The 11,018-nt window shown below is 32.3% G+C and overlaps 1 protein-coding gene across 2 annotated transcripts in view; it reads left to right on the top strand.

Annotated features, from left to right (window-relative positions):
- LOC102678073 (potassium/sodium hyperpolarization-activated cyclic nucleotide-gated channel 3) overlaps positions 1–11,018 on the top strand; it is a 191,080-nt gene that overhangs the window by 175,642 nt on the left and 4,420 nt on the right. Inside the window, exons 11-15 of one of the 2 annotated variants that reach the window (XM_031511085.1) lie at positions 9,161–9,310; positions 9,605–9,823; positions 10,344–10,490; positions 10,576–10,693; positions 10,895–11,018. In XM_031511085.1, the coding sequence (XP_031366945.1) occupies positions 9,161–9,310; positions 9,605–9,823; positions 10,344–10,490; positions 10,576–10,693; positions 10,895–11,018 (758 nt within the window). Of the gene's footprint in view, positions 1–9,160; positions 9,311–9,604; positions 9,824–10,343; positions 10,491–10,575; positions 10,694–10,894 lie in introns of those variants that run through there. The other variant, XM_031511083.1, reaches the window with a different exon arrangement.

Consider the following 11,018-nt stretch of genomic DNA (forward strand, 5'->3'; position numbering starts at 1 on the left):
GTGATGATGATGATGGTGATGATGATGATGGTGATAATGATTGATGAAGATAATGATGATCCTTCTAATTCCATGGAACGATCGATCCGACGAGCCAGAAAAACAAACGGTCGCCATCTTGTTTCATTATTATAACCAAACCCACTGTCCAATGCACTATCTGTTGAAACGCTTTTTTGATCGCTAGACGGTGTGCACGATCCTTTGGAAACGAGCGCACGTTGATTGGGCGTCCCTTCTCTGTCGCTTTGTTGCAAATCGCACACATTGTGTTGCCCTGCTGTTAGCGGTGGATACTCTCTGCCCCGGGTTCTCGCGAGACTCTCCTTGCTCGAATTGCTTTTGGATGTATTTTGGGGGGACGTTGGGGATCCGGGGGATACGATGAACGTCTCTAGGCGGGGTCCTGAACTGTTTTGAACTGTTTCGAACTTGTTTTGACAGAACGTAAAACCGTAAGATTTCATTCTTTTGTTAGGTTTAGATCCAGCTACCAAATGTCTGACAATTTTTCGTTTCGTTAAATTAGACAAAATTTTGATTGGAGAGAGTTAATTGGTCTGAGAGTTATGGAGTCTGATGAATTTGAAGAGAATGTAGATGATAAATAAAACGTAGTGGTAGAAGTAGAAGGTAGAAGGAAAGATTGTCATTTTTTGCTTGGAGTAAGTTAACATTGAATTCTCGATTTGTATAATTAGAACTTTTTTTTTCAGATATAGAGAAATGAAGTGATTTACGTGTAGGTAAAATTAAAATTGGTACGAAATTAATTAAGAATTTTTTCAGTAAATCATTCCTACCTTAGTGATTATATACTAAATAATTAGAATTAGAGAAATATCCTTTGCAAATGTACCGCCAATTGAATATTTATATTTATTTTAATGAATCTAGTACGCAAACCAGTACGAGAACGAATTAAGGATTCTTCCAGTAAATCTCGTTCTACCGTGAACTAATCAATTTCCTACTTCCTGTAAGTATCTTCCCATTTATAATTTAAATTTTCCAAGAAAGAAGACAGCAAAATGTTAAAATTACTTCATTCGTATCCCTTTAGAAAAAAAAGACCACGTTAAATTACGTTTAATTTCAATTTCGATTTTCGTAAACCACTCTTTTTCGAAGAACATTTTTGAAAAGACATTTCCAAACCGTTCATATATGTGAAAAGATTCGAGATTCAACGTGTTTTATAGTACGATTGAAATCTAATAGCCAACTGGCGTAAAAATCTACCCCCGAAGAGAACCATCCCCCTCCCCCGGTGCCCCCCGCCACCTAGCATCGCTGTTCTTTTTTATCCTAGACGAATAACAAGGAAAAAAAAACACGGAAATAAAACGAATCAAACAAGAAAACAGAATAATAATTAGGGTGCATTGTATGAGAGTAGAGAGCTCGCTACCCCTGCCGCTACTCTACGAACAAACCTTCAACAATTCTCGCCTCCTCTCTGTCCTACAGCTCCTCGAGCCTCTGTTGCTTCTCAGCCAAGAAAAAACTGCACCCCTTTGTGATATACTGGCTGGCTATCTGTTGTGTGGCTGCAAGTAGGAGTAAAGAAACAAAAAAAATCACAGTAAAAAAAAAAAAGAAATTAATAAAAGAAATATAAAAAATAAAAAAAACAAGAAATTATATAGCGAGAGGAAAAGGTGGCTTGCTTCTCGTTGCTTAGAGCCTGGCTTTTTCGCCGCTTGATGATTATTTAACTCGGCAGCTGGCATTTCTTTTACGTTCTCTGTCTCTCGCTCTTTCTCTCTCTCTCTCTCTTTCTCTCTTTCTATCTCTTTCTCTCTCTCTGTCTCTCTTTCTCTTTCTCTCTCATTCCCTATCTCTCTCTCTCTCTCTCTCTCTCTCTCTCTCTCTCTCTCTTTCTCTCTCTCTCCCTCTCTATCCGCCATTTTTTCGTTCCGTTTTTTAATTTCTTTTCTACGTTTTTTCAATATTTCTTCCGTTCCACATTTGACTCCGTCAGTTTATCATACTCCTCCTTTGTTCTCTTCTTTTTTCTAGTTTTTTTCTATATGTTTTTTGTTTATTTTGTTCAATTTTTTGGTTTCCTCCGTTCTTTCATTCTTACGATCTATATCCAAACAAGCGTTTAAAAAGTCTGAACGTCCTGAAGAACGTTCAATCCCGATTGATGATCGATCGTCCTCCTTGGTAACCATAACCTCGTCACCTTTATTTTCTTCTTTCTTCTCTTCCACCCTCCCACCCACTTTTTTTGCGTTTTCTCCCACATTCTGCTCCCTTCAATTTGTTCAGTTTGTCGTTGCGTTGTTTCCTATTTTGTTTTCCACCTTGATTACTATGTGTTCGTTAATTTCGTTGATTAGTAACGCTGTTGCCACACTTGTGCGCGATCGCGCGCGTGGACGCGCGCGCGTCATTTTCTTTGACGCGGCGTGTCGACACGCGCACGATTCGCGTAATTGTACAATATACAAACGCCATTATATCGTTTACTTGTACTTTTGACCATTGATGATCATTTAGCTGTTCATTTATTATAACCGTGGAGAGTTGTGTTACGACCAAACGCTTTCGTCTTTTTTAAATGGACTTGTGACTGTCTCTTGTAGAACAGAAGGTTGGATGTTCAGTTTTAATTCAATGTATATGTATATGTATATCGTTCCTTTGTTTGTGTTTGTGTCTCGTTATCTTTCTCCTTTTTTCTTTTGTTTTCTGAATGATTCAAACCATGCGTATGCATATCCACTATGCGCGCGCAACCATCCGTGAATAGATTATATAAAACCGTGTGAATATATTGTAGAATTTTATCTTCAATTGATTTATTGGAACGAAATTTTACGATTCGATTTATTTATTCTTTACGATTCGATATATTTGTCTTCTGAAAGTGAACTATTTGAACAATGCGAAACAATGTTACGTAGATTCCAATTATACTGAACTGTTTATTCTTTGATGAGTTCAGATAAATGGAATTCACTATACGTATATATACGTTTAAAAATCTTAGAAGAAAAAATTGAAGTAAAATTGACAACAATTAATTCTTCAATTATCAACCTTGAATATTTATAAATCGCATATATTTTAAAAAATAATTTCTTTTTCTAAAATTATATATTTTATACGATAAAATATTTTATACGAGAAAATATTTGGAAAAAGAAATAAATAAGCTTCGAAAATATATAATTTCTCAAATCAAATTGCAAGAAATTACACTGAAACAAAATACTTAAAAACAAAAAAATAAATTTAAATGTGTTTTTAATAATTTTATATATACGCTATGTATTACACTATATATTACATTCAAATACTAATATCTTATTAACTTCTAATTAAAAAAGCTTTTTTTTTAATATTTTTAAAAAATATCCTAAGATTTTTAAACGTACATTATGCAAAAGACAAACGAAACAAAAAGAAACAATTTAAAAGAAGAAAGAAATCGTTAATTTCTGGTCTTTGTGTGTCTATATTATGTGTCTCTCCCACCACGATGTGTAACGCGCGCGTGTCGTGTATGTATAATGCGCATGCCATAATACGATGTTTGTTAGTTTGTTTCTTTGTTTTTTTTTTTCTTGTTTGTTTTAATTGCCAGGTAATGTATTGAAATCTAGTTGTGGTATAGCAGTAAGTCTTTTTCATCGCCCTCTACTTTTTTTACCCATACTTGTCCAGTAGGCGCAGAAACAACACACACATACACACATATGTGATTTAATCAGCAATCATGAATACCATTATCACTATTATAGTAACACACGCCGTTTTTACAATTCTGCCGGATTCTACGCGCTTTTGTGTCGAGATCGAATGACGATTTCACAATCCCTTTGTGGATTATAATCCGGAACAAAGTCTCACGACTTTGTCTATCGTGTCACGTGCGTTTATGCGCATTTTATCCAGATTCAGGACGACGAAACAAATCCTTTGAAATCGAAATCGATCCCCATTCGCCATTCGATTTCGAGTTCCGTGATACACGCGATTGGCCGATATTCAGATCCGTGATTCTGATTCGATCGAAACGTTCTTTGGTGTTCTGCTACCTTGTTATCGAGACCGCTGTATGCATCGATATGCGCTATCTGTGAAATTAATATTCGTAAAGAACGAGAATTAATATCTGTGATCTATCTTTCGAGAAAAAAAACATAGTATCACGATTTTTAAATATTGAGATATTTTATTATGGATTTTGTTCCGATTGTATAGTCGTTATAATTGGTATATTTATTTAGTTATTATTAGAAACGTGTGAAAAATTAATGGTAATGAAGGAAATGAATTTTAAGAGATTAGAAAAAAAAATATCGAATATTTTGAGCAGAAGAATTACGATAAAAATGTAAATTACGATATTTGTTAATGAGTGAAACATTATCACTTCGTGTGGCATTATAAATTTTGGAAAAAATAAACGATAGTATTTTTTTAAGAAAGAAAACTTATAATACTGTAAATAAATAATATAATACTGTTTGTTTTTCTTGAAAAGAAATATTTTAGCTTTGCAAATAAATTATAATTGTAATTAAAATACAAGATTGTGTATATATTATAATTTCGAATAGAAAGACAAGATATTGATGAAGTGTTATAATTTAATCAAATAATTAAATCGTGATGCTATGTTTTGTCCATCCATATAACATCCATAAATAACAAATATGATATTAGTATTATATTTGAAGACAATTGATTATTTATCGAATTTAAACGGAATACAATCGATCACGTAGTACTACGTTTCTTGCATTGCAGAATCTGTGTTATGTAATACAACGTTTCTCTTAAATTGATATTGATCGTGCAGTTCTATATTCTTGAATGTGAATCACTATTTATGTTGTATCGCACATTGCTACGTAACTAGGATAACGTAAATAACAATTCGATGATGGACGATTAATCATAAATAAATCGTGAATTTCTTGAAAAATAATTATTTATAAATACATCTTTTTTTTGTCTTATCCAACCGTACATCCTCCACATACCACATCCTCCATTTTAAATTGGCTGCGAACAACTTGATACGCAATTCTTCGCTAATAAATTGATCGCAATGAATTGTTAAATTATTTAGATCATATTTCGTAAAATTTTTCTGTTTACGTTCTATTCTTATATTATAATTGAAAATCAATCGTAAATTATATGATTCTGTAATTGAAGAAGTCCAGAGGAAAATAAGCATATGTTATATTTTCATATGTTTAGAGAAAAGGAAATTGGAAGAAAGCTTTATCTTTAATCCATGTTTCTTTAAAATGATGTAATTGTAATCAAAATTGATAATATTTACGCGATGATATATAATATACGACTTGTTTTCCATTAAACACTTCAAGTATTTGTACATACATTTTCAATTGCATTGAATTGTATTCATTAAATAATTTAAAAACAATCACACGATTCTGTAAAAAAAAAACGCATATATATAAGATTTTCATACAATTAAAAAACAATCTATATACCACTTAATTAATAGTAAAAGGAAGAGAAACAAAAACACAAGCTAAATATCGTAAAAATATCGCATTTAAATCTACTATGACACACGAGTAACAGATTATTCACGTGCGTGAATAACAGATTATTCGCGTAATAAAAACCACATTTATTACCACTCAACAATAAAACAAAGGAAACTAAAGACAAACCGCGCAATATTACAAAGTTCCATATCTCTACATTTGAAACAGAAATCTCTGGAACAATTGTCGACAATCCCATTTATTCGCGATAAAACAAAGCCAATAATAACACACTAGCCGTATCCTATGCCGTATCATCTATTCCAAAAATAATCTCGCCATCTTGTACACCGAGGGAAGTGGAAACCGCGCGCTGCCAAGTACCTCCCTCCTCCAACTTCCGCTACCTCGAGCTCCCGCTAATTTCTCCTATTACCGATTGCGCACAGATAGCGTGTCTCGATGCGATCTCGCGGTTCTTCACAGAGCCGGAAGATCGGCCAAGTTTCGAAATGGGGAATCGGAGCAATAAGAAACTACGATAAACGTGGAATGATCTTGGCCTCGAAGTATCGGCCCGTCTCGAAATTGGAAAACTTTGACTTTGAGATTGGATCAACGGGGTCAGAGATCGTTTCTCCGCGATCCTTCGTAGCGGCTTCCTTCGCCATGCGCACGCGTGCTTCCGGAAGAGACAGGAAGTGCGCGATCGCGCACGTTATACGTGTGCTGTACATACACACGATACGCACATCATCGATACCCTGATACAATGGATCCTTAGACTATAGACCCTGGATCTATTTAGAAGCCGTGGAGACCATTCTCGATGGGATTTCAGAGAGCCATGAAATTATGAATTCGGTTATTTGTATTATCGTTATCGTTATTTTTATAATGTTATTAATTTATAAGTTTTAACGTTGGAAACTTGTCAATATGGCCAATTTTATATTTTTTTTATTAAATGATTATTAAAACTATAAATTTTGGTACAAGAATTAATTATATTGGGATAGATATTTAATTCGATAATTTGATAATTTAAATTATAATTATTTATGTATTATTTTAGTATTTAGATAATACTACATATAATAATTAATTATAATATTAATTTTGATTTTAGATCATTGAATTCTTGGGGAAAGATTGAATAAATGAAACTTTGATTTTTATTTTTTTATTGATAGAACTTGAACTACCGAGTGGAGTATCTTGATCATGTGTATTGATACTCGTTCGTTTTAATTGGTATTTCGTCGTTTTAAATTGTACTTTTTTGACTTCTTCTAAAGTTTCAATGATACTTGATGATGCTGTTATTGAAAAAAATTTTGCCATTTTTATTGAAACTACTAATTGATTAATTGCCTAATGGTAAATTCGATGTTCAACCTCTTGAGAATTTATTAAAAACGAAACAGATAATTAATTTTTATTTTTATTTCTTTTTTTTTTAAAGTCAAAAGATTTCATACAGTCGTAATATAATCACGATAATATTCTTCTATAATTACTAATATATTGTATCTTTCATAATATTGATTTAAGTAAAAAAAGAAATAAACATATGCAAGTTCAGGATAATCGAAAATACAAAATTATTAATAAAATTTCAACATGCTAAAATTTATCAAATCTCCAGTATATTACAGTAATGTATAAAATAAAATGACAATTTATTTGTTTATCACGAATCAATAGGTAAATAGGAAAAATATGCATCCATCGGTTAACGTATGCCAAATGCGTGGTCGTAAATAATTCTTGACGCATTCCACATATGAAAGGAAAAAAACACGGGCAGCATATGAGTTCATTCGCGCTTCTGAAATTCAAATCGCGGCCATTCAAGATCCGACGCGAATCGCATGAATAATTCGATAAACTCTCGTATCGAAAAAAACGAATATTTAACGCGCTCGTTCGTTCTCGATACGAGATTTATTTTGGCTCCCTAATGAATCTTTAATCATCCTGTTAATCGCGTATCAATAAATCTTTTATCGACACGTTTGATTCGAGGCAAACAAATCTATATCCGCGAGCGTGGATTAAAATCGCGAAACAATTTTAATATTTAATTTTTAAAAAAAGGAACGAAATAGCTATTTCTAGAAATTTCATCATGAATCGAAATTTTTTTCTCACGTTTTTTATAAACATTTTTCGAATTATTTTAGTTACGAGCGAAAAATATTCGCTGAATTTTGTTTGTTTTTTTTCACAGTTTTGTCAATCTTTCCTCTCGAATTCATTGTTGAAATTTTATACGTACGTTTATTTATTTTTTAAATCGTGAACGAATACTGTATATAATAATATTTTGAAAAAAGTTTAAATTATATAAAAACATTTAAAATTAAATTATATTAATAAAATTGAATAATATAATAAATAAATCATATTATGATCATAAAATTTTATAAATTTAACTAACTTTAAAATTTTTGTAAAATTATATAAACATAACGATATTCCTTCAACATTGTCAAAATATAAAATTTATATTAATTTATAATAATATATAATATATAATAAACAATAATTAATTTAAAAAAATCAAAAGCTAAACTATATTATTTCTTTTATATTCTAACAAAAAAAAATCATTTATCATATATATATATATATTAAAAAGATGCATCATTTCGAAGATAATTTAAAATATCAGCTCTTTTCTCTTCAGAATGGTTTCCGCGTTTTCCAGCTTCTTTTCTTAGCAAGGACTTGGATTCCCATATCGTGCTTATGGCGCACTGTTCAGTTGAACAGTTTGCAGTTCACTATCGATCATGGATATTTAGAGAGAACGCCCAGAAACTTGTCCTGAACATGTCTGGCCCATAAGCGGGTCTGAGAATCTTGGCCTAACCAATGCAATTGACTAATATACACACATATATATATATATTGTATACATTTTTGTTTTGTTTCATCTGTTAGAGCATTCGTAGAGTGATCATTACTATAAACGTTTTTTAGGTTACATTGACTTGTTCTTTTGTGTGCCACGTGATGCGTATTTTCTAATGTAGCATGCTTTTTGAACTAAAAACTGAAACCCGGAAGTATGAACAGCGAAGATTATTTAGGAGAAAAAAAAGATGCTAAAATCGTTCGCGTTCAGATTCGAAAAATTTTGTCTTGATCCTCCAATATTATATATATATTATGATTAAAGAAGATGAAGATAAATAAATTATTTAAATTTCCTTCTTTTCATAAAAGTTCTAAATATATCGATCAAAAGTCAATTTTTCTAAATATATAATTCTTATTTCGATATAGCATATACGATACGGATTAATTTTCAAATATTAAATTAATTATAAATTTTCTTTTTTTCTCACTCGAATGAAAAATGTAACTGATGAATCCATTAAAAGATTGATCCAAAAGACGAGAATTTCGATTCTGAACGTCGAAACGTCAGGTAGTTTTACTTGATCCTTGACTCAGACATTTGGATAAACAATTACCATGATAGTTTTTGACAATGTATTTAAATGAATTAATATTTGACGCGTTTTTGTGCAACACTCGCTTATTTGCTGTACACTACGCAACCGGAGCTTTGGATAATGAGAGAAGTTTTTAATTGAAGTGTGAACAATATCCCGGCCCCCGAAGCTGGCACGAGAATAAACCTTTGTCGTTGTTGTTGGCAGTTCCTGAATATGGCGTCGGTGTTCATGCGGATTTTTAACCTGATTTGCATGATGCTCCTAATCGGCCACTGGAGTGGCTGCCTGCAATTCCTGGTCCCAATGCTCCAAGGGTTTCCTAGTAACTCGTGGGTCGCCATCAATGAATTACAAGTAAGTAAGACAAATAGCAAGACGAATTCGACGAGTTCTTCGCCATTTTGGAATTCTCTGTTGGAGTATATCTTTGATCAAGTTAAGTCTATCGTCTATTTCAATTATTTATTCTATAGTTGTATGCATAAATTTATAAATTTATTCATAAATTTATCGTATGCATATTATTGTCTTAAACATCTTCTTCAAAATCAATGACAAAAATTAAAAATCGATCTATCGATAACGATCATAAATTATTCAAAATGGAGAGTAGAAAATGCGTCACTATTCGATCGTAATATTTTCCAGGACTCGTTTTGGCTGGAACAATACTCGTGGGCACTTTTCAAAGCCATGTCGCACATGCTCTGCATAGGATACGGAAGGTTTCCACCGCAATCCTTGACCGATATGTGGCTCACTATGCTCAGTATGATCAGCGGTGCTACCTGTTATGCACTTTTCCTCGGACACGCGACGAATCTCATACAGTCACTCGATTCCTCCAGAAGACAATACCGCGAGAAGGTAGTTGATATTCAGAGAGCGTACAGCGAATCATCGAGAGGAATTTTTCCTTTTTCAATTTTGTTTTTTATTCTCTTCTCTTCAAAATTGTAATATATTTTTTGTTCAATTCACGAAGATAAATGAAATTTTGCTCTGAATATTTGCAACTTTGTATATTCTTCTTTATGTCTCTTTATATTTAATAGAATATTTTCTTTATGCAAATGTTTCTTTTTTTTATTATAGTAATAAAGAAGATCTTCAATTCTTCTTATTTTTAAGATCAAATTAAATTTATAATTACAATATATAATAATTAAATTTAATTCGATTTAACAATATCGTATTATAAGAAATTAGAATGATAAATATTAATCTATTAAATCGTTATATTAAATTTGTAAATCATCTCTTTCAAAAATGAAACTTAATTTTTATTTCACCCGTTCCACAAAAAAATCTTATTTCAAAATGTTTAAATTGTAAAAACAGAATTTCAAGAAAAAATATGTATTAATAAAATTTCTGCTCGAACTAGGTGAAACAAGTAGAGGAATACATGGCCTATCGAAAGTTACCAAGAGAGATGAGACAGAGGATCACGGAGTACTTCGAGCACCGCTACCAGGGAAAATTCTTCGACGAGGAATTGATCCTTGGAGAGCTCTCGGAGAAATTAAGAGAAGTACGAAACGGAACGAAACTATCATTGCCTATCGATTCTCTTGGTTTTCAAGCAAATCTTAATCTATCCTCTCTTCTCGTTTCAGGATGTGATCAACTACAACTGCAGATCGTTAGTCGCATCCGTGCCATTCTTTGCCAATGCCGATTCCAACTTTGTCTCGGATGTCGTTACCAAATTGAGATACGAAGTCTTCCAGCCAGGTATCGATTCCTTATCCTGATCGTTGAATCGATTTTACCTTTCCATTAAATTTAACACTTATCATTTATATATATAATAAAATATATATATATATAACGAATCTTCTTGCGCCTCATTAATTACTTTCACTTGTAATAAGTCTTTTAATAAGTTTGCAACAAGATCCAGTAATAACACTAGAGTGATCACTGTTTTTCCAGGTGATATCATCATCAAGGAGGGTACAATCGGGTCTAAAATGTACTTCATACAAGAAGGTATAGTCGATATCGTAATGGCAAACGGCGAGGTCGCGACCTCGCTGTCCGATGGCTCGTACTTCGG

This window comes from Apis dorsata, unplaced genomic scaffold, assembly GCF_000469605.1.
Source record: "Apis dorsata unplaced genomic scaffold, Apis dorsata 1.3 scaffold_291, whole genome shotgun sequence".
Classification (NCBI taxonomy): domain Eukaryota; kingdom Metazoa; phylum Arthropoda; class Insecta; order Hymenoptera; family Apidae; genus Apis; species Apis dorsata.